At 39.1% G+C, this 23483-nt stretch overlaps 3 protein-coding genes across 7 annotated transcripts; 2 read left to right on the top strand and 1 right to left on the bottom strand.

Moving 5' to 3' along the window:
- Nucleotides 1–5003: 5003 nt before the first annotated feature.
- LOC133393928 (uncharacterized) lies at nucleotides 5004–6473 on the bottom strand. Its single transcript, XM_061661117.1, has 2 exons — nucleotides 5937–6473; nucleotides 5004–5873 (listed from the first exon to the last, which is right to left on the bottom strand). Exons 1-2 carry the CDS (start codon nucleotides 6171–6173, stop codon nucleotides 5004–5006), a joined length of 1107 nt encoding a protein of 368 aa, XP_061517101.1. The 5' UTR covers nucleotides 6174–6473.
- A 3122-nt stretch (nucleotides 6474–9595) lies between these two features.
- Nucleotides 9596–18561, top strand: LOC3292445 (aquaporin AQPAn.G-like). Of its 5 annotated transcripts, none has more exons than XM_061661120.1 (4): nucleotides 9596–9812; nucleotides 17216–17466; nucleotides 17539–17913; nucleotides 17977–18561. In XM_061661120.1, the coding sequence occupies exons 2-4, from the start codon at nucleotides 17278–17280 to the stop codon at nucleotides 18136–18138; spliced, it is 726 nt and encodes a 241-aa protein (XP_061517104.1). In that variant the 5' UTR covers nucleotides 9596–9812; nucleotides 17216–17277; the 3' UTR covers nucleotides 18139–18561. The 5 variants fall into 5 exon arrangements, with proteins under 5 accessions (XP_061517104.1, XP_554502.3, XP_061517103.1 ...); XM_554502.3 differs by having other exon boundaries at nucleotides 9683–9840; XM_061661119.1 differs by lacking the exon at nucleotides 9596–9812 and adding an exon at nucleotides 9861–10009.
- Nucleotides 18562–18623: 62 nt separating this feature from the next.
- On the top strand, nucleotides 18624–23038 carry LOC133393929 (aquaporin AQPAn.G-like). The gene is made up of 4 exons (XM_061661118.1): nucleotides 18624–18773; nucleotides 22112–22362; nucleotides 22424–22798; nucleotides 22859–23038. Exons 1-4 carry the CDS (start codon nucleotides 18635–18637, stop codon nucleotides 23024–23026), a joined length of 933 nt encoding a protein of 310 aa, XP_061517102.1. The 5' UTR covers nucleotides 18624–18634; the 3' UTR covers nucleotides 23027–23038.
- Nucleotides 23039–23483: the final 445 nt, after the last annotated feature.

The following is a 23483-nucleotide window of genomic DNA, read 5'->3' as shown; positions in this document are numbered from 1 at the left end:
TTTAACGGAGATTGGGAACTGACATTTTATAGCACGAATAATCGGGAATTCGAGCAAATTCCCTTAAACTGGAGCCTTAAACTTCCCTTAAACTGGACTAGTTTAAGGAAATTTAGAAAAAGTACTTTAAAATCAACTGTGATGCGGCTTTTTCTTTACTTTCTTCTAGATTCGCTCGGAAATGATGTTTCCTATCGTTATAGTTGGTCATGTACCCATTATATACTTTAAAAATACCCATTTTTTATAGAATAACGTCACACAAAATTAGTTATTGTTTTCCATCAAAAAACCATAGCTATGAAGAAAAATGAGCTCGACGGCATCGCCCATTGATAGAGAAACGTCTAATTTACCAACACACCAAGTCTTGGCGCTTGCAATATACTTGATCACACACAAATTCACAATTTTAAGCGTATCGAGTACTAATCGAGCAGATATGGGAAAACAATTTCGAGCAAATGTCACTTGGGGTAGCTTAAGGCAGCGGTCTAATGTTGTTGCGCGCAACTTAGTTGCTCGGAAACATATTGTTGAGATGGTCTATGAATGTTGATGGCAACATTTCGCTTTGACATTGAATAGCGTCAACAATTAGCCAATAAACAGCTCAGAGTTTATTTTTTATCATTCACTTGTTGAATACAGAATTGAAAAAATTATATATATATATATATATATATATATATATATATATATATATATATATATATATATATATACATATATATATATATATATATATATATATATATATATATATATATATATATACCAAAAAATGTATTATAAATGCTTAAATTCCAAATTTACCGGATGTCAATCAAACACACTGCTTTTGTGTCATGTCATACACCCGATTACCATCACCAAGGTAAATATAAAATGTTGCCAGACAAAAATCAAATTGCTTTGAATTTGGTCGGCAACAAAGTTGCGCTAGCTGTCCAAATCCATACATTTTGCCAGCAACAATGTTGCGCGCAACAAGATTAGACCGCTGCCTAAGTAATCTCTATTTTTTAATCCTTTTTTTGTCGAGGTGTTATTGAGTGATTTATTTATTGAGTGAGTTATTGAGTAATCATTCGTCAAAAAGATTACTGTTCGGATCGTCTCAGTGGTATGAGTGTTAATCGCGGTAGTGAATTCTGCTCAATTTTATTTTCGATGTTCTCTTCTTGAAGTTCTCCTACGTTGTGATTATTCTAATAACTATAGAACCGGCATGAACAAACAGGTTCTAACGCTAACGGTTTATCGTTAACGTTCACCGTTCCCCGATCAACAAATTCAATATGATCTAAAACCGAATATAGCGGCCACCTTAATTTATTTAATTTACTATAGAGCTTTCTTTTCTGGTTGATTATTACCTCTCAAACGGCAACAAACAAATTTTCGACACCGGACGCTTGAAAATGCTTTCACGTGCTTTCAACGTCACAACGCGAACTATCCCATCTGGTCCTGGATGTGTTTTTACTATTAGTCCTAAGGGCCACGATAAAGGCATAGAGTCGTCTTCTTTTAACAATATCATTTGGCCTACTTTAATCGGAATGATCTTCCTATCACGCTGTTTAACGTTATGTAACTCGGATAAATATTCCTTCTTCGATCTTCTCCAATGACGCTGTACTATTTGCTGAAGCAACTGATATTTGTGTAGTCTATTTTCTGCTTTTAGGGTAATATCATCCTCTGGGAGGGCATTTAACGCTGTTCCGATCAAAAAATGGCCTGGGGTTAAGACATCTAGTTCCTCAGGATCTTCGGACATAGGCGTTAATGGTCTACTATTTAATTCTGCTTCCACTTGCGATAGAACCGTAACCATTTCACCAAAGGTTAATTTATGCGTGCCTATTACTTTCGCAAGCCCTCTCTTGGTTGCTTTTACAGCCGCCTCCCAAAGGCCACCAAAGTTCGGTGCCCTAGGCGGAATAAACTCCCATTCTATACCTTGTCTAGTAGCTGCTACCTGGATATCGTTCAAACTTTTCTTGCATTGAAACATATCATAGAGTTCGCTTAGACAGTTACTGGTGTTGAGCTTCTCGGCTTGATGCGTCAAGTGCCTATCAGGCAACACCGAATGATTGCCAATCGGGCCACACTTTGCACACCACACACACGATTGAACTCTGAATAAAGATTATTCCTGCATTAAGCGTACAAGCGAACACACGTCTTTTCATTTGGTAAAACAGTCCACTCGGTATTTCCACTTTGCGTTTCTCTTCCAGTTCAACAACTTGCACCCTTGAACTTCAATCCATTCTCCGAAAATACTTTCGCAGGAACGCCCCGACGTGCGATGAATTGCCGAAACGCTGCCAAAAATGCTTGTGTCGACAAATCTTCTACAAGCTCAATGTGTACGGCCTTTACACTGAAGCACACGAACACCGTGATGTAAGCTTTCTGTTGAGCAGCTCGTCGATGGACTGGTTTGAGGTACACTGGGCCGCAGTAATCTATGCCCACTATCGAAAACGGTCGCGAAGGGGTGATACGATCTATTGGTAGTTGTCCGGGGGGTTGAAACACGGGCACAGGGTTCAACCTAAAACAAACAATACAATTTCGATAAATATGATTTTCCAATGTACGCGCCTTAAGAATCCAATATTCTATCCTGAGAGAACTAAGTGTTGATGTAGGTCCTCCATCAAACGACATACGATGATAGGCTTCGACGATTGCTCTCGAAAATTTTTCCGTTGCTGGCATTATCCAAGGATGCTTTACTGCATAATTGGCGCTGCCAAGACCTAGGCGGCCACCAACTCGCATTAGACCATCTTTATCCAAATATGGTCGTAATTTGCGAATTCTCGAATTGGCTGGAATCGGACGCTGATGGGAAAGTTCCTTGATCTCATCCAGGAAGTGTTCATGTTGTACGGTTAATATTAACCTTTTCTTGGCTCGTTGCAGTTCACTGAAGCTGATCGGTTCTATAAGTTGTGAAACTTCCCCTTTTTTTCTCCCCTCGTGGCAATTCTCATACAGGCTGTGATACGCAGCATCTTCCAATATTCTGAGAAACGATCCAAGATCGGATGTTGTTCTGCTTTCACTACAGTTAATACTACCTTTCGCCTTTCTGGTACATCAGCTGCAAGTAGGTTGAGGTGGTCTGCATTTTCCCAAAAGTTGTATACGTCTGTAGAATGTAACCATTGTGGGCCATGGAACCACTCAGCTTTTTCCAATAAATCCTCGGGCAAAGTGCCCCTTGACACGATATCTGCCGGATTTTCCGATCCCTTTACGTGAAGCCACTGGTGATTTCCGCATTCTTCTAGCACAAGAGCGACGCGATTGGCAACATAGGTATAGGAGGGTGACTTTAACCAATGTAGTACCACCATCGAGTCCGTCCAGAAGAAAGTGGAGTTTTGTTCAAGTTTCATCGCGTTACTCACCTTTTTCCAGAATTTTACCGCCATTACTGCGCCACATAACTCCAGTCTAGCCAAGCTAACTCTTTTCAAAGGGGATGGTTTTGATTTGGCAGCCAATAACATCGTTTTTATCTTCCCCACATCATCAATCGATCGTGCATACAAACAAGCTCCATACGCTGCTTCCGATGCATCCGAGAAGCAATGAAATTCAAATATTGAGGCTTCTGTGGCTACGATGTAACGTGGAACCGTTAATTTCGACAATAACGGTAGCTGTGATTGGAACTTAGTCCATTTCTCAGCCAGCTCGATGTGTAAAGGATCATCCCAGCCCTTAGTTGCAATCCATAACTGCTGCATGCGAATCTTGGCCCAAGAAATGACCGGAGCAATTAATCCTAGGGGGTCAAACAGTCTTGCAACCATAGAATATGCCAAACGCCTTGTTAACGGAGCAGGTGTCGAATGAGTTTACAATTATGTGCAGATTGTCAGAAGCAGGTAACCAAGAGATGCCTAATGCATTGATGTTTTCTTCGAGAGTAAATGATATTTCGCTGTCAGGGGCCCGTGTTTCTGGGGGAACAGCTTTCATTATCGATGTCTTATTCGAGCACCACTTTTTCAATTCAAAGCCTCCCTTCCTTAATACTTGAATTAATTCCATTTGCAATTGTAAAGCATCGTTTTCGCTATTCACCCCGCCAATAAAATCATCCACATAGAAATTTTCTCGCAGAGCCCTTTGAGCAAGGGGGTATGTTTCGCCATCATCAAAAGCAAGCTGTAACAACACTCGCGTGGCTAAAAACGATGATGGTTTGAGTCCAAACGTAACTCTCTGTAGTTCGTATGTGCCAATTATTCGGACGATCACCAAAGGATGCGCTGAAGAAGGGTCTGATCCGCATGTACCTTTACCTGCAGATACATTTTCTCTATATCTGCTACCAATGCTACACGATGCATCCGAAAACGCAGCAACAGATCAAATAGGGGATCTTGAACAGCCGGTCCTACAAGTAGAACATCATTTAAAGAGAAACCCGATGAAGTTTCTAGCAGCAGCACCAGAGCCATCAAATACTGGCCCGATTTTCGTGCTTGTGCTGGATGCTTTTAAAACCGGGTGATGTGGAAGATAACAGATTGGCTGATGTGTGACCTTTCTTTCTTCTGATATTTTGTTCAGATATTCTCTAGTCATATACTCATCGATGACAGCTTCATAGCCCCTTTTCAACTCTGATTCGCGTTTGAATCGCCGCTCGAGTTGCAGGAAACGCTTAAGTGCTGCATCCAGAGAGCCCCCAATCATCTCCTTGAAATTAGTCTTAAATGGAAGCTTCACTACGTATCTACCCTCTATGTCTCTTGTGTGATACTGCCGAAAATGCTCCTCACAATTACGTTCTTCTTGAGATTGTTTAGTTGATACTGGTAACTCGTCAACTACTCAAAAGCGTTCTATCTGTTTGGCCAAATCGTACTCATTGCTGACAGTACACACGCTAACTTCAGGTATATTATATCGAGGGATGCACTGTATTTTACCCATGGTGATCCAACCAAAAACAGTTTTGACTAAAGCTGGTAGTGGTCCTTCGGCCTTTCTAATATAAGGTCGGTTTCCTTCGACTGACAAAAAAATGACAAAAAATCCGATCTCAATAGCAATTCTATGTCTTGCATTTCATCAAAATTTGGATCGGCAAAGTCGAAATCTCTAGGTAAGTTGGTTCTTATTGCTGTTACGTCTACACTTGGTTGATATTCAGTAATCCTCGGCATAAACACAAAATCCATCTGCTGCTCATACTTCTCTTTTCGAGCAGCATTTGATGTGGATACGGATCTTGAGGTAGAAACACTCCGCCTACCAACACCAAACAGCCGCATGCTATTTATGTTTTTCGCCAAACCAAGTCGTTCACAGAGAGCTTCTGTCATCAAATTGACTTGTGCAACATTATCTAATAGGGCTTTCACAAAAATCCATTGCCCGTTTGCTGATTTAACCTTTATAATTGCCGTAGATAGCAACACTTGATTCGCTTTTGCTACTGGAATACTAATAGCCGTCAAATTAGTTACCTCGTGCTGTCTATCGAAACGTCGATCTTTTGGCTGAATGCTCTGTTCCAGCTTTAAATTACCATGCATTAAAGTATGATGCTTACCAGAACAATGAGTGCACCTGAATCTCGACTTAAACGTCTTCGCCCAATGTCCAGGAGATAGACAGTTGTTACACAATTTTCTCGCTCTTACGAATGAAGCCCGCTCCTCCAGAGTTAATAATTGGAAAGCGTCACATCGCCATAGATGATGCGCCTCGTTGCAATTTTCGCAAACTATTGGTGAGTTGCTAGCCAAAACATTCGCCACTAAACGTCGTTGAGGGTGCCTTCCTGTAAGACGATAGTCCGCCGCTGCCGCATCAAGAATTCTAGTCTGTGAATGTAGAAAATCATAGAGTTCACTGATCGAGTGTTTACCTGTCGCTTCCACCTGTACCTCCCAATCGTGCTTGGTTTCCTCATCTAGCTTAGATACCAAAAGTTGGGTTAGCAGCATACCATAACCTGATGCATCTTCCCCTAGTTGGGACAACAGTTTCGTATGCCGTTCAAATCCGTCCACCAAGTTATGTATGCCTTTGGTGCCTTTGTTTCTCAATTTTGGCCAATTAATGATCGCATTCAGGTGTTGTTTTGTCAGAACATACTTGTTGTTAAACCACTTTTTTAGCATTTCTTATGCGGGTTCATAACTGGCATCACACGTTAAAATGTGCCAATGACCGTTAGTGCTTCACCCTTTAGAGATGACCGCATGTAACACATTTTGTGAGTTCCACTTAAATGCTTGTTATCGTGCACTAATGAGACAAATAGATCATGAAACGACAGCCAATCTTCGAATTTTCCAGAAAATTCAGGTAGAGTGATTTTTGGTAGCCTCATGCTTTCCCGTCAAACATTGCGAGGGTTGCGAGTAGTATCATCTGCTCGAGATCTTATGATATTTTAAATAATATTAATTTTTTATTCATTAATTATTTTTTTGTGGTGTTATTTGGCGAAAAGATCACTATTTCAATTTTTGCGGATTTTTTCAAAACAATTGAAAAAATCCAGGTGTTTAGTATGCTACAAATCGCACTGTTATACCTGCTCTAGAGGTGCTATAATTATAACTGCTAAAACGAGGGGCGAAAATCCTGACTAGGCTCGCAAGCTCTTTAATGCGAGGGCTCTGGTGCTGTGAACTTGTATGGCGTGCGAGCCCTCGCGCGCCCTCGCAAATCGCTGTCAATTGCATGGCGGGTTGTGCATTGTTTTCTACTAGTAATCCCGCCATGCAATTGACAGCGATTTGCGAGGGCGCGCGAGGGCTCGCACGCCATACAAGTTCACAGCACCAGAGCCCTCGCATTAAAGAGCTTGCGAGCCTACCCGTCAAACATTGCGAGGGTTGCGAATGATATCATCTGCTCGAGATCTTATGGTATTTTAAATAATCTTTGATTTTTGCTCATAATTTATATTTTTTTCGGTGGTATGTATCGAAAAGATCACTAGTTCTAATTTTGTGGATATTTGCAAAATAAAATGTCAAAATTCAGGTGTTTAGTATGCTACAAATCGCACTGTTATACCTGCTCTCGGGGTGCTATAACCAAGGCTCGCAAGCTCTTTAATGTGAGGGCTCTGGGGCGGTGAACTTGTATGGCGTGCGAGCCCTCGCGCGCCCTCGCAAATCGCTGTCAATTGCATGGCGGGTAGGCAGTTTTTTCGCCCCTAGTTTTAGCAGTTATAATTATAGCACCTCTAGATCAGGTATAACAGTGCGATTTGTAGCATACAGTCTTTCGCGTAAGTCGAATATCACATGTTACAGCAAAAATATACTTTATTTATCATAATTTTTGATTGAATTTAGTTCATTTATGTAATTTAATACTTATTTGATGCAATTGGTGTAGAAAATTTGGTTATTTATCGGTAATTATTTTTCATTTGACAATTGATGGAGAAAATTGTACTGATTTGACATCTGAACTGTCAAAAATAAAAATTCGCGTAACTCGAATTCGCGTAACTCGGGGAAAGACTGTACTAAACACCTGGATTTTTATAATTTTTTTTGAAAAAATCCACAAAAATTGAAATAGTGATCTTTTTGCCAAATAACACCACAAAAAAATAATTTATGAATAAAAAATTAATATTATTTAAAATATCATAAGATCTCGAGCAGATGATACTACTCGCAACCCTCGCAATGTTTGACGGGATGGCGCAATCTTCCTTTCCCCACCATGCAATTGACAGCGATTTGCGAGGGCGCGCGAGGGCTCGCATGCCATACAAGTTCACCGCCCCAGAGCCCTCGCATTAAAGAGCTTGCGAGCCTTGGTATTTTTTTCACCCCTAGTTTCCCGTCAAACATTGCGAGGGTTGCGAGTAGTATCATTTGCTCGAGATCTTATGATATTTTCAATAATATTTATGTTTTATTCATTAATTATTGTTTTGCTGTGTTATTTGTCGAAAAGATCGCTGTTTAAATTTTTGTGAATTTTTTCAAAATAAAATCTAAAAATTTAGGTGTTTAGTAAGCTATAATTTGCAATGTTATACCTGCTCTCGGGGTGCTATAATTATAACTGCTAAAACTAGCGGCGCAAAAATTGCCTAGGCTCGCAAACTCTTTAATGCGAGGGCTCTGGGACGGTGAACTTGTATGGCGTGCGAGCCCTCGCGCGCCCTCGCAAATCGCTGTCAATTGCATGATGGGTAGTTTTAGCAGTTATAAATATAGCACTCCAAGAGCAGGTATAACAGTGCGATTTGTAGCATACTAAACACCTGAATTTTGACATTTTATTTTGCAAATATCCACAAAATTAGAACTAGTGATCTTTGCGATGAATACCACCGAAAAAAAAATAATTTATGAGCAAACATCAAAGATTATTTCATATACTATAAGATCTCGAGCAGATGATACCACACGCAACCCTCGCAATGTTAAACGGGATGTCAAACGCCCCCTTCCTTCTATTTCTTCTTGAATGTCAAATCGCTCTACATTACTCGATTTTCTACCTTTAAGGGACCGTATCCAGACGCTACACTTGCCTCGGTACATGAATCGAATTTAAAAAAAAATTAAATCTATAGGGGGAATAAGGGAAAAAATGTATGTCAAAAACATTTCAGCGCAACAAGTTAAAAACACACCATTTAATCGATGCGCAATCTCAGCATGCCCATATATTTTTCTGTCAAACTGCTCGATTTCATATATTTATCTGTAAAAGAATGTATCTCTCGGACATATACGGCCGTATCGGGGTGGTCGTTCGCTCCCGGGAACGTTCGCCGCGACGCTCATTTTCACTCATTTCATAGCCCTCTATGATCAAAAATTAAAAAAAAACCGTCTAGATTTTGTTCTGCCCAATCTAGTGATACAACCCTGTCCACTCATGAGCGACGAACGTTCTTCGACGAACGACGCCCCCGATACGGCCGATACTCTTTAAAATTTATGCGCAATCTTGGCGCAATCTGATAATCTATGAAAATGACGTTTATAGGCCAGAGCTGGCTGCACGAAATGATATATTTTTTGAAAAAACAATTAATTGTGCAATTTGAGACGGCTTACCGTTTATTTATACGGTCATACTAAATCTTTTAGACATGAGCTCGAAAACTCAAAACAATCACATTGTAGAGGTGAAAATAAAAGAGAAGAGCACTATCACAACCAAACAACTGTATTGTCACGCGAAGATTCACAGAGACTCCACTGTAATTACAACTTGACCTGCTGACCCACAAACTGGTAACCTTAACCTTCACAACAAACACACAACAACAGTTTAAACCTTCACATATAGATAGTATGTGTAACAGACACGTCGCCCTTTTGTGTTACCTTGTTTTGATGCTGCTAATGAACCTATTTTTATGGGATACAATATATCTACATCACGAATGGTCATGACGAGTCTTTGAAGACTAAAACAGCTTTAAAAGGAGTTTACCAGATTTTCAAAACAAGTGAAGCAAGATAATCGGTTATCTTGTCTGAGTAACCATAATACTAGTATTGAAATTGTATCAGTTAATATCAGGCATGCATCGTTGTTCGGTGGCGCTCTTTTATGGTATGTTTATCACAAGCATTAGGTTTAAGAAGTCAGGTGAATAATCAGATAAGCAGTCTGCTTACCATTACACCAGATAACAGTGATATTATTTCTGTATCACATCAGAATATTACAGTAGCTCTTTTGACATCCACCATCCACCATCCACAGTTGTTCTATGATTTAGTAAAGTGTACTGCCAGTGCCCGCATCATTGCAGCGTTTAGGTAGCAATACACATGGAAAACAAAAGATGTGAGAACATATTCATTTAATTGACTAGAGTTTATTTCAAAAGTTTCGATGTGTTTTTTGTTTTAAATGTATTAACTATTCAAAATCGTTAAAAGTGATTATAGTGTAAAACGAAAATTACTGTTATGTTATTGCATCATTTGAAAACTGATGATGTTGAACCAAAAGCGTGTGTACTACAATATATTTTCTATAATAAAATAGTTAATACACTATATTAGCAGCCTGCTATAAAAAATATTTTTTATAATTACAGTAGAATGTCGATTATCCGGGGCGGATTAACCGGCGGGCGGCTTAACCGTACGCATAAATGTGACAGCTGTTCAAACGTTCGTTTGAAACGTTCAAACGTTTTGTGCAGCTCTGTAGTGTCTAGTGGTATTTTCGAAATTCAGTTTTGTTCATGAACAGTTGTTAAACCCATAGTTATTAATTCATATAATGTTCTACTAACGTTTAATCGATTGATTCAAAGTGAATTATTCATAAAACTGGTGAATTTTATAATTTTTATATGAATTTGACATTTATTGGACTATTATCGTTGCAAATCGGCAACTGTCCGGTTCTGATTTGCCCGGACAATCGACGTTCTCCTGTATACAGTTTAATAAAAAAAAAACAACTAATAGACCGTACAACTCACTAAGATTAAAGTAGCATGAATGATGTACAGATTACAACGGACATTTCTTGTTTTATTTAATCAATTTCAACATTTTTCCAAAGATGGATATTAACCATGTATATCCACACACACACATGATGCATGATCATATAGCAAAGCAATTATATAGTTTAGTTTAGTTTCAAAGTTTCAATCATATATATGTTAAAAATTAAATTGTTATTTTAAAAGAAATTTGGACCCTATATGGTCTTTCAGGTGAATCGTAAATGTAGAACATATATATGGTCTTTTGTTGTTAGGATTTTAGTTTTGTTAAGTGAAAATCGAGCCTAAATATTATTAATTATGTACCAAGCGACGGAATTTTATTCAACACATAATTATCATTTGTTACTATAATAATCGTTATTTGGTTACTCTATAGTCATATTACTCATTCATGATCGTGGAAAACATATAAATATAAACATATAAAGTTTGAGGTAGCAAATATCTTTATATTTCAAAACTGTGTTTCAGTATACGTTAAGTTTGTTTTCTTCTCTGCTACCTATAGTCACTGCTTTGCTTGTGTAATATTGCATGTAATTTTTGTTATTATCTTTGATTAGAAGAGCAATCATAAAGCTTATCTCACGGCTCGTGTCACTACTATATTGCATAACTCTTTGCTTTTCATACTAACTGCATGTAATCAGTACGTCAGCGTTGAGTTGAAGACCTACGTACGACGTTATCAGCAGTCAGTTCCCTTCATATTTAATACACCTCTTATTGCATATTATATATATATTGTCAAATTATTAAATTAATAAACAGGTGGTCCCCGAGATGCACGATATCTCTTATACGCGGATTTGGAGATTCGCGGTTTGCTAATTTTGGGGCCCTTTCCGTTTTAAGTTCGTAGGCTGAAATTTCAGAATGTCAGCAGAATGTTTGGATTGTATAGCAGTTTTCGAGCAGCTATCTAAGGCGGTATGAAAAACGAGCGAGACATGGAACGCTCTAAAAACAAAAATAATAAACTGTGCAAGAAATATACTCCCACCACGTCGTGGCAACACCAAATCTGGCTGGTTCGACGATGAATGCAGACAAGTGACCGAACGTAAGAATACTGTATACCGAGCAATCAAGCAACGGCATAGAACGCGGGCATGCGCAGAGGAATACACGGCTCACCGCTCCAATAAGCATGCTTTGGAAGAGCAAAACATGCGGGAACTCGAGCAAACCAGAGAGGTGTATGGACCGCCACGAAAGTTTTACCAAGCGATAGCAGGTCACCGAAACAACGTTGTACCTAAGGTAACCTGCTGTCGCAACAAGGATGGAGATCTGGTTAGTAACCAGCCAGAGGTCCTCTCGCGGTGGGCTCAGTACTTTGATGAATTACTGAATGACCAGTTTAGCGAACAGCTAGAGGCGCCACTAGCAGATAGTGTCATGCTACTGCCACCTAGCATAAAAGAAACACGAAAGGCTATCGTCGGCTGAAAAATAACAAGGCACCCGGAACCGACGGAATTGCAGCTGAACTGGTCAAGAATGGAGGTGCACGACTAGTAAACGAGATTCATCAAATCGTTACTGAGGTGTGGGATAGCGAATCGCTGCCCTGTGATTGGAATCTCGGCATCATCTACCCCATGTACAAGAAGGGAGACAGGTTGGACTGCAACAACTACAGGGGTGTTGAATACCGTCTATATTTCTATTCTCCCTGATCCATCACGATCGCCTTGTCCCACACGACGAAGAAATAGTCGGAAACTATCAAAGAGGATTCCGAAACGGAAAATCAACCACTGATCAGATCACTATGCGGCAGATCTTGGAGAAGATGGCTGAATACAAAAACGACACATACCATCTCTTCATTGACTTCAAAGCCGCATATGATAGCATAGCCAGGGTAAAACTGTATGACGCTATGAGCTCTTTTGGAATCCCGGCCAAACTGATAAGGCTAGTTAGAATGACTATGACCAACGTCACTTGCCAGGTGAGGGTGGATGGAAAACTCTCAGGACCTTTTGCTACCACTGCGCCAGGGGGACGGGCTTGCTTGTCTCCTATTCAACCTGGCGCTAGAGAGGGCCATTCGTGACTCGAGGGTGGAGACTACGGGAACCATCTTCTATAAGTCAACCCAGATCCTGGCATACGCTGATGATATAGACATCATTGGTCTGCGGCTCTCCTATGAAGCAGAAGCCTACCAAGGGATCGAGCAGGCGGCAGAGAACCTCGGATTGCAGATAAACGAGGCAAAGACCAAACTAATGGTGGCAACATCAGCGGGCCTACCAATAAATAATCAGAATCTACGTAGGCGTGACGTGCAGATAGGTGAACGCACTTTTGAAGTCGTCCCAGAATTCACCTATCTTGGGTCAAAGGTCAGCAACGACAATAGCATGGAAGCTGAGTTGCGCGCAAGGATGCTGGCTGCCAACCGGTTTTTCTACAGCCTGAAAAAGCAGTTCTCCTTAAAGAACCTGTCGCGACAGACGAAGCTGGGACTATATAGTACCTATATAGTTCCGGTACTCACATACGCCTCTGAGACATGGACACTGTCCAAATCTGATGAAACCCTCTTAGCCGCGTTCGAGAGGAAGATGCTCAGAAGGATACTTGGCCCCGTATGTGTGGAAGGACAATGGAGGAGCCGCTATAATTACGAGCTATACGAGATGTACGGCGACCTCACTGTCGTAGAGCGTATCAATCTCGCCAGGCTCCGGTGGGATGGCCATGTTGTACGAATGGAAACGGACGACCCAGCCCGTAAAGTCGTTTTAGGCTGTCCACGAGGACAGAGGAGGCGTGGTAGGCCCAAATTGAGGTGGCAAGATGGCGTGGAGGCGTCCGGCATTAAGGCCGGGATAACGGACTGGTAGACGAAGGAGCGAGACCGTGAGCGGTTTCGGACACTCCTGAGGCAGGCCAAGACCGCAAAGCGGTTGTAGCGCCGGATAAGTAAGTAAGTAAGTATCTAAGGCGGTAAAATATACAGGTGCGCTTATCCCAAGGTCAATCAATTTAGAAGGCTGATTTTTATCGCTTCTGTTTCTGAATGGAGATTTTAAGAGTGTTTTGTGTATTCGTCAAGCCTCCAGAAAGCTTGTTTGAGGAAAAGTTTTCACCCGTTCTGTCAAAAAGTGATATTGAAATTTGGTTATAAAAAAAAAACATGCTATGAAACCATCTGGACTACATACACTTTGATTGTAGATTCCATCACCAAATCTTTTTAATGCACCTTGGGATAAATGTAAACAACACCTCGTTTTGCCACTTTTCGAGCAGATACTCGTATCTAAATCTAGCTTTGAGGCTAGAATAATCTAATCCAAAGTGGGTAGAAAGGAGGTGTCGTCATGTAGAACAATTGGGCATCGAGGCTTTAGAAAAAAGCACAAAACCAAGATCGACGGCAGTTGTCAAATGCGACGAATGTTGCTGGTATTTGGATATGATAAATGAATTTTTTTTCGCTTAATAAACATTTGTTTAGCACAAAAAATTTGTACTTTGCATCCACACTTCATAAATCGGCATTTTACACGTTATAGTGCAGATGCTGCCTGTAAACAAATATCGACGGCTGTTGTCAAACTGAATCTCAAAATGGCAACATGTCAAACGCTACGAATACACCTCCTCTATATTCCACCTTGATCTAGACTGAAAATTGCAGGCTAGTTTTATGTGTGGTTTTGTAAGGAGTGTTCCCGTCAAACATTGCGAGGGTTGCGAAAGATATCATCTGCTCGAAATCTTATGGTATTTTAAATAATCTTTGATTTTTGCTCATAATTTATATTTTTTTCGGTGGTATGTATCGAAAAGATCACTAGTTCTAATTTTGTGGATATTTGCAAAATAAAATGTCAAAATTCAGGTGTTTAGTATGCTACAAATCGCACTGTTATACCTGCTCTCGGGGTGCTATAATTATAACTGCTAAAACTAGGAGTGAAAAAACTACCAAGGCTCGCAAGCTCTTTAATGCGAGGGCTCTGGTGCTGTGAACTTGTATGGCGTGCGAGCCCTCGCGCGCTCTCGCAAATCGCTGTCAATTGCATGGCGGGTTTACATGATTTCAGCCTCCAACTGTCAAACTCCATACAAATAACTGACTAGGGGGGCCTTCACGATTCTAGTTAGTTTTTTGTATGAAGTTTGACAGTTGGAGGCTGAAATCATGTAAAAAATCCATACAAAACCACACAAAAAACTAGCCTGCGATTTTCAGTCTAGAAAATTTTAGCCTAAAAGCTAGAATTAGATTCGAGTACCTGCTCGAAAACACGGTGCGCGAGGGCTCGCACGCCATACAAGTTCACAGCACCAGAGCCCTCGCATTAAAGAGCTTGCGAGCCTAGGCAGTTTTTTCGCCCCTAGTTTTAGCAGTTATAATTATAGCATCTCTAGATCAGGTATAACAGTGCGATTTGTAGCATACAAAACACCTGGATTTTTATAATTTTTTTTGAAAAAATCCACAAAAATTGAAATAGTGATCTTTTCGCCAAATAACACCACAAAAAAAAAATTATGAATAAAAAATTAATATTATTTACAATATCATAAGATCTCGAGCAGATGATACTACTCGCAACCCTCGCAATGTTTGACGGGTATACCCAATTAGATAGCTGCTCGAAAACTGCTATACAATGCAAACAGCTGACAGGCTGAAATTTCAGCCTACGAATTTCAAACGGCCCCTAGAATCGTAAAGGGCCCCTTTGAAGTTTTTTGAGGAAATTGCACTGATTTCATACATAAATTGTAAAATGCCAAAAAAATTCCTTTTGATCGATTGTTAAAAACCATTTCAAAAGGTTTAAAACTGTAATATTCAGTCAGTATGATTTCAAATTATTAATTAAATGGCTGCAATCAACCACTACGTGCAAAATTACACGAAAAATAGAAATATTTACGCTGAAAATCACAAGATTCAACATACGACCAAAATTCGAGATACGCGGTATTTTACAGCCATTTTCGGTTCCTATTAACCGTGTATCTCTGGGACCGCCTGTAATTCATTATCTCCGTGTGGTCAAGCACAAGGTATAATTTATATTGATTGATTGATTGATTGATTTGATCTTGAGTTTGATTGTTTGACTACTCCTAACAAAATTGAAATGTTACGCATCAGCAGACAAATCGTCTATTATCGTATCATTTATCTAAATCTGAGATACGCTTAGAAATAAAGATTTGTCACGCAAATTTAACAATGTACATGTAGACCTCGAGATGCACGACTTCGGAGATACCGGTTTTTTTTATCAATATTATAGCTCTTTGAGCAAATCGTGCTAATTTGATACATCCATTGTCAAATGCAAAATAGATTCCCGTCTTGTTGAATTTTTTTTTTCAAGAAGCTTAAAATTAACTTTAAATTAAGCTTTAAATGCAGAAGGCGAGTTTAACTATTGTTAAGTAATATAAAATAAAATGTTATAATTTTTGTCGAATTACAAATGAGTATGAGTGTCGAATAAAAACGAAGATTCTGCTTGATGATTTCACAACCTTCGTGGTTATATCAGTCTAAAAACGATCTCGTTACTATGTATGTACTACGCAGCCGAATAGCCCGTCATTTGGTTACCACGGACGAAATAACTTAACACGGGAACGTCACAGTAATGTTGCATTCCGTTACTGCGACGACCCATTTTTTCGGTCAGAGTTGATTATTGGTCGTAATTTTATGAATCCATCGAAAATGCATCAGAAACTCTAGCAAAAATTACCGATTTTATTCGTGATTTGTAAGACATGCGTAACATATTAAACATGACTTCCCGTCAAACATTGCGAGGGTTGCGAGTAGTATCATCTGCTCTAAATCTTATGGTATTTTAAAAAATCTTTGTTTTTTATTCATAACCTTCATTTTTTGCGGTGTTATTCGTCGAAAAGATCATTATTTCATTTTTTGTGAATTTTTGCAAAATAAAATTTCAAAATTCAGTTGTTTAGTATGCTACATTTTGCTCTGTTATAATTGTAGCACGCCGACCAGGTATAACTGCTAACACTACGGGCGAAAAAACTACCTATGTTCGCAAGCTATTTAATGGGAGGGCTCTGAGGCTGTGAACTTGTATGGCGTGCAAGCCCTCGTGCGCCCATACAAATCTCTGTCATTTGCATGATTGCAGATAGGAAGTATGAGTTACTAAGAACTCTCCCTAGCTTGGAATTTGGACTCCCTAGCTTTCAAATGAAAATTTTTCAAAGTACAACGAACGACTCAATAACATACCCGTCGTGGGTTCAAGCCTAGAATAGACCGTCCCCCCAAAGCAAGGATTTGGGATCTGCGTGGTAATGAATAAAGTCTCGAAAACCCGTATAGGCCGGCATGTCCGCGTAGGACGTTACACCAAATAGAAGAATACGAATGTCACTTTAAGGCAATAGTTGACAATAGACAATAGTTTTTAAAATTAAAAGTAGTCGTTTTACTTACTTTACTACTTGAATTCTTTAGTAGATTTTCAAACAAAATGTTAAATTTTTAAATCCATGTTATTAATGATATTAAAACTTTCACAAAATTCTGCGAACTAAAACAATATTTCTTATTTCTTTTCATTATTACTAGATAGCATCCAGCTATTCAAATAGCTTACAAAAATTCTCCTACGTTCAACACTCATCCTCTTTTTCTCTATCTTTTTTTGCATTACTTTTCAGTTTGGAATAGCCAGATTTGGACAGTGTTTACACTGTTTCTAGCCGAATTTTTCGGTACTGCGATGTTGCTTTTTGGTGGTTGCATGGCTAGCATAGACGGTTTTGACAACGTCACGTCAAACATTAGTCGTGGAATTACCTTTGGAATGGTTGTTATGATGGCGTTTATAACATTTAGCGCCTCTTCAGGTGCAATTATTAATCCGGTTGTGTCACTAGCAGCTTACATCTTTGGTACATTATCGTTACAGGTAAGAATGTCAATTCAGTTCTTTAGTACAATAGCTTATTTTTTTTTAAATTTTGTTATTCATCATCCACAGTTAACGATTTTATATATTGTGGCTCAATTCGCCGGGGCACTGTGTGGTTACGGACTATTAAGAGCAGTCACACCATGGCAATATTACCAACAAGCGCTGGAACACGGAAACGCCCACTGCGTCACAGTCCCTCATCAAAGCCTATCTTCTGGAATGGCCCTTGCAGTGGAGATATTACTAACAGGCATGTTAGTGTGGACGAATTGTGGCGTCTGGGACCCGCGCAATAAGAAGGACAGTGATTCAGTTCCAGTTAAATTTGCTTTTCTCATTGCGGGGCTTTCAATTGCCGGCGGGCCTATTACCGGTGCCAGTATGAATCCCGCTCGGTCCTTGGCACCTGCAATATGGAATCATTACTACGAGGGACTTTGGGTACGAATAATGAAAAAGGCAAAGAAATTGAATACTCATCCTTCTTTTTTTTTCTTTTTCCAGATTTATTTTGCTGGACCTACGATTGGTTCCATATTAATGGTTACAATATATCGGTATATTTTTCTTCAAAAATGTAGTGATACTTCGGAAATGATGTCCCCATGCAATTGCCATCATGATACGGGGAAACAAGATCCTCATTCTTCTAAAATTGTACCATAAAGTCGGTCGTTACGAATACCATGTAGCCCCTATTAAAGTGTCTGCTTTTGAAGATAGCATCATTACGTCGGTGTAAGCTGTAATAAAGGCAAACCTCTTTCAGGGTAAACAAAAGATTAGGTAAACAAACCTAGCAGCATTCAAAACTGACACGATGTGCTATCAGTATAGGTAAATTAAGCATCGAAAATTACCCCCGTTTGTCAGCAAATTCTTTGATTGGCCTTGTTATCGGTAAAGATAAGTTGATTGTTCAGTACGCCTAGTCTGTGCAATGTCATAGTAGGCCAGTTAGCATTCTGCGTCTTTCCGACTCGGTTATTCCATTTGTGATGTATATAACGTTTCCACTCTCATACCGATTAACGCCAAAGTACCCTTATGAAGCACTGCATCCAATAAAAAAACCAGATCGAAAGTGAATTACTAATGCTATTAATTATGTTCTGTTTGGCATTGAACCTACCAGAATAGAAAGTGAGAAAAGGTGAATAATATGACACATAACGGATTTTCAAACCATCACGAAAAAGAGCTTGTAGCAGGCAACGTCGAGGGACACACTAATGGAATTCACGCAAATGATGACGAAGCTAAAAATCAATCTAAATTCGATATCTTATGGAACACAAAGAGTAAGTTGTACATAGCATATAAATCATTGTCGCCGTAAAATGACAATGTAAAATAGTGTAATAGCATCTTAACAACATGCCCATCATGGGTTCAAGCCTCGAATAGACCGTGCCGTTATATCTGGAAAGGTGGCAAAAAGCTCTAGTAGAATTATAACAGGTGACTATTTATAGATAGTTGTACTAAAAAGATGCAAGTTACAAAAATATATTTCTTTCCACTTACTATATTTTTATTCAACAATTGGAATTTTTAGTCATATAGAAGCGGAGGTTATGGAAAGTGGACATAAAGCATTTAAAACTACAACAACGTAAAACACAATAATTCACCATCCACAAAGCTACTTTAGACAAAATGTAAAAAAACCATTCCAATCGTTGTTAATTTCAAATGTCTAACATATAATATTTAGTCAGAGTGATAAACACACGTACAATATTGGTTAAATATCATCTACTCCTTTTCATCCGAGATAACAATATCTCGTTTACGGGTACAGATTATTCCCGAGAAACGCAACTAATGAGGGCCGAGAAGAAACCGCCCCAAGCGCCACAGATTAGGCTTAAACGACTGGAAAATCAAAGATCCATACAACAAACTAACCCGTTAAACATTGCGATGGTTGCGAGATGTATTACCAAAACGAAATCTATATTATGGTATTTTAAATAATCTTTGATTTTTATTCATTAACTATTTTTATTGCGGTAGTATTTGTCGAAAAGATAACTATTTCATTTTTTGTGGAATTTTTCAAAATAAAATCCCGTCAAACATTGCGAGGGCTGCGAAAGATATCATGTGCTCGAAATCTTATGGTATTTTAAAAACTCGTTGATTTTTATTCAAGGATTATTTTTTGTGCGGTAGTATTTGGCAAAAAGATCATTATTTCAATTTTTGTGGATTTTTTAAATAAAATATCAAAATTCAGGTGTTTAGCATGCTACAAATCGCACTGTTATACCTGCTCTCGGGGTGCTATAATTATAACTGCTAAAACTAGGGGTGAAAAAACTACCAAGGCTCGTAAGTTCTTTAATGCGAGGGCTCTGGGGCGGTGAACTTGTATGGCGTGCAAGCCCTCGCGCTCCCTCACAAATCGCTGTCAATTGCATGGCGGGACATTGCGAGGGTTGCGAATGATATCATCTGCTCGAAATTTTACGGTATTTTAAATAATCGTTGATTTTTTTCATGGATTATTTTTTCTGCGGATGTATTTGTCGAGATCACTAGTTAAATTTTTGTAGATTTTTTAAAATAAAATGACAAAATTCAGGTGTTTAGTATGCTACAATTTGCACTCCCGTCAAACATTGCGAGGGTTGCGAAAGATTTCATGTGCTCGAAATCTTATGGTATTTTAAAAAATCGTTGATGTTTTTCAAGGATTATTTTTTGTGCGGTAGTATTTGGCAAAAAGATCACTATTTAAATTTTTGTGGATTTTTGAAAACTAAAATGTCAAAATTCAGGTGTTTAGTATACTACAAATCGCACTGTTATACCTGCTCTCGGGGTGCTATAATTATAACTGCTAAAACTAGGGGCGAAAAAACTGCCTAGGCTCGCAAAGCTCTTTAATGCGAGGGCTCTGGTGCTGTGAACTTGTATGGCGTGCGAGCCCTCGCGCGCCCTCGCAAATCGCTGTCAATTGCATGGCGGGGTGTATATTCCAGATCATTGTTGTGAGTGTAGCTGCGTTTCGAACTCAGTCCACTGATGATGAAAACTCGTACATCTGCAGTAAGGGATAAAGAGAATTATTCACATTGGAACTCTAAGAACAGATAAAATGCTTCAGGTTTATGATTGTGATAATTGTGATACAAATGTTTTTATACATACAAATTGGTTTGTGTTGTGATGGCTCATTGAATATGCCAATAATAATCAGAATTGCTATTGTTTTCTAGAACAATATTCATGTGTTGCTGTATGTTTAGCAGAGTCTTTGAATACTTGGCATAATATTCCGCTTCTTTCTTAAATGTTACTCTTCATCAAATTAGACAACTTCATCCATGTAGATGGACAATCTTTCTAACAAAATTGCTTAAAGACTGAATTTGGACACTTTTTGGGATATATCATCTAATAACAACTATTAGACAATTATGAGACAGGTTTATGACAGTAAGTTATTTAGCTTATTAGATACTTTTTAGACGACTATTAGACAAGAAGTCTAATAAATCTTATTAGACACCAAAAAGACAACAATTCGACGAGTCGTCTAGTTACACATGCGCTGACAATAAATAGACAGTTATTGGGATCCGTTGCCTTTTTATTTCGATTTCGGCTAGTAGGGCTACAGCGATCGCAAGGCGATCGAAAACGTCTCAGCCTCTCGCTCAATGTAGCTAGAGAGCAAGAACCAATAACGATAAAGAGAGGTGAACAGGGGAAGAGGGGATGGAGGGGAGAAACAGAACGTGTGTGTGAACTATGTTTCGGCCATTACTATTTTCTCTCTTTCTGGCAAAAAAGCTCCAGTATGCGACCGTGTTTTCGTGTGTTTAGTACGGAGAATGTCCCCCGGTCCAGGGGTTTCAAAACTTTAATGTTCGCAGGCCGTATTGCTGCGTAAATAACGATGTTGAGGGCTATTTTGACGTTCCCTTACTAAAGGGAATGTATAAATATCGTTTTGACAAGAAAATATTTAGTCAGTACTTCAAAATTGTGCATCTTGCTATTATTGTAGCTTGATTTTTTGTCTTGATTTAGTATGAATTGAAATCTTGTTGAAAATTGTGTTCGAGGGCCGCGTACGGCCAGCGGGCTGTAGTTTGGAAACCCCTGCTCTAAATATACAGGGTTTCCCACGATATATTGGTTGGTTCCCATCAATTTTTGGTAGGTTCCCATTTTTTATGCATTCTCACGATTTTTTGGCCGTTTCCCAGAATTGTTTGGTCCAATTGTATTGATATCCCATCGGAGAATCCGAACCAAAAATCTATGGGATACGACCAAAAAATCATGGGAACTGACCAATAAATCGTGGGAAACCCTGTAAGAAGTCTATTAAAAGGCCAACCAATATATGCTGAACATGCTGTTTCTAACGTTTGCACAACATAAGAGGATACACCCTAAATATAAAAAGAAATAGAAAAAGCAATCGAAGATGATAATTTTATTAATCAATTGGACAGCGTAGCTTACACCAGCTGACGTCTGAGCAAGTGGTAGACAGCGGTATTCATTCAAAAAGACAATTTTTATAAACATGCGAACAGTTGTTTATTGGACTCGTATACCATATATGTTTCACTTTGCATTGCCTGAAATGGTTACCATTTTCTTGTTTTAATTTCAGTCTCTAACACTACATCGTTTATCATCGTTTCCAAGTTTCTAGCGGAATTTTTTGGAACAGCAACGCTCATGTTTCTCGGCTGTATGGGCTGCCTGGATGGTTTTGACAACGTTACAACCAACTTAAGCCGAGGCATCATTTTTGGCTTCACCGTTATGATTGTGATCCTCACGTTTGGTGTTGTATCAGGAGCACACATAAACCCGGTGGTTTCCATAGCCGCATACATCTATGGTGATCTTTCTGGCACAGTAAAATAGCTGAGATACCAATTTTTTTTCGTTACGATAACCATTCCCATTTATTTTTCAGATGGTATTAGTTTACTTTATAGCACAATTCACCGGAGCTTTATGTGGTTACGGACTGCTCATGGCTGTTGCTCCTCAAGATTATTTCAACCAAGCATTGGTGGATGGCTATGGGAGCTGTGTTACTGCTCCACATAACAGCCTTACATCTGCAGGAGCATTGGCAATAGAGTTCATAGTAACAGGAATCCTTATATGGGCATGCTGTGGAGTATGGGACCCGCGTAATGCAGACCAACAGAACTCGGTACCAATTAAATTTGCGTTACTTGTAGCAGCCATCTCGGTTGCAGCTGGTCCTGCCACAGGGGCCAGTATGAACCCCGCTAGAACACTTTCTCCTTGTATATGGAACAATAGTTATCATAAAATATGGGTAAGATAACAGTACAAGAAGGATTTCAAGTCAATATGTTAACCTTGATACCTTACACAGATATATTTCGTTGGACCACCGTTGGCCGGTGTTATTATGCCCATCGTGTATAAGTACGTATTCCGAAGAGAATCGAACAACATCATCGAACATATTCCTGCACCTCCACAGGAACAAGTCTGTGTTTGCATCCTGCACAATAAAGATTCACATGTTGAAAAAGTTTAACAGTGATGATAATCATCAATTTTAAATATGTGAGAAGATAATGAGAATAAATGTTAATTTTAAATTAACTCACTTGAAATAATATTAAGGCAGTGGAGAGAGAAAGTATGTGTGCAAAAGGCAAATAACAAAAAATCGAGATGATTTGATTGTATGTGAGATGTGCTTTTTATTTTTATTTTCTTTTACCTAATGGCAATCCCGCACGCACTCTTAGCTTTCGTTCATCCAGCAGCTACAATTCAAATCTCACTAAAACGCTCTCGGAGTACACCACACAAGTTTGCAACCGATGGAAAACCCCTGGCTTTAAACTCACCTCCGACCACGCAAACTGCTCGAATTTTCATGCCGAGAATAATTTTGTAGCGACATCTATCGGATAATATACCCACTAAAATGATATTTTTGATTATTTACAGGGGTCTGCGATCTACCTAGTCCCTTGAAAGAATTG

The sequence above is a fragment of the Anopheles gambiae genome, chromosome 3 (genome assembly GCF_943734735.2).
Source record: "Anopheles gambiae chromosome 3, idAnoGambNW_F1_1, whole genome shotgun sequence".
NCBI classification, from domain to species: domain Eukaryota; kingdom Metazoa; phylum Arthropoda; class Insecta; order Diptera; family Culicidae; genus Anopheles; species Anopheles gambiae.
The sequence above is the reverse complement of the archived record's forward strand: the minus strand, read 5'-3'. Positions and strand labels throughout refer to the sequence as shown.

Excerpts from the sequence above, each read along its gene's own strand:
- LOC3292445 (XM_061661119.1), top strand. Across the intron at positions 17,467-17,538 it reads TTGGTACATTATCGTTACAG|TTAACGATTTTATATATTGT; the intron begins GTAAGAATGTCA and ends CATCATCCACAG. Across the intron at positions 17,914-17,976 it reads ATTACTACGAGGGACTTTGG|ATTTATTTTGCTGGACCTAC; the intron begins GTACGAATAATG and ends TTCTTTTTCCAG.
- LOC133393928 (XM_061661117.1), bottom strand. The coding sequence starts at position 6,173 with ATGCTAAAAAAGTGGTTTAACAACAAGTATGTTCTGACAAAACAACAC. Across the intron at positions 5,874-5,936 it reads AAACCAAGCACGATTGGGAG|ACTAGAATTCTTGATGCGGC; the intron begins GTACAGGTGGAA and ends CTACATTCACAG.
- LOC133393929 (XM_061661118.1), top strand. The coding sequence starts at position 18,635 with ATGACACATAACGGATTTTCAAACCATCACGAAAAAGAGCTTGTAGCA. Across the intron at positions 18,774-22,111 it reads TATCTTATGGAACACAAAGA|TCTCTAACACTACATCGTTT; the intron begins GTAAGTTGTACA and ends TTTTAATTTCAG. Across the intron at positions 22,363-22,423 it reads ATGGTGATCTTTCTGGCACA|ATGGTATTAGTTTACTTTAT; the intron begins GTAAAATAGCTG and ends TTTATTTTTCAG.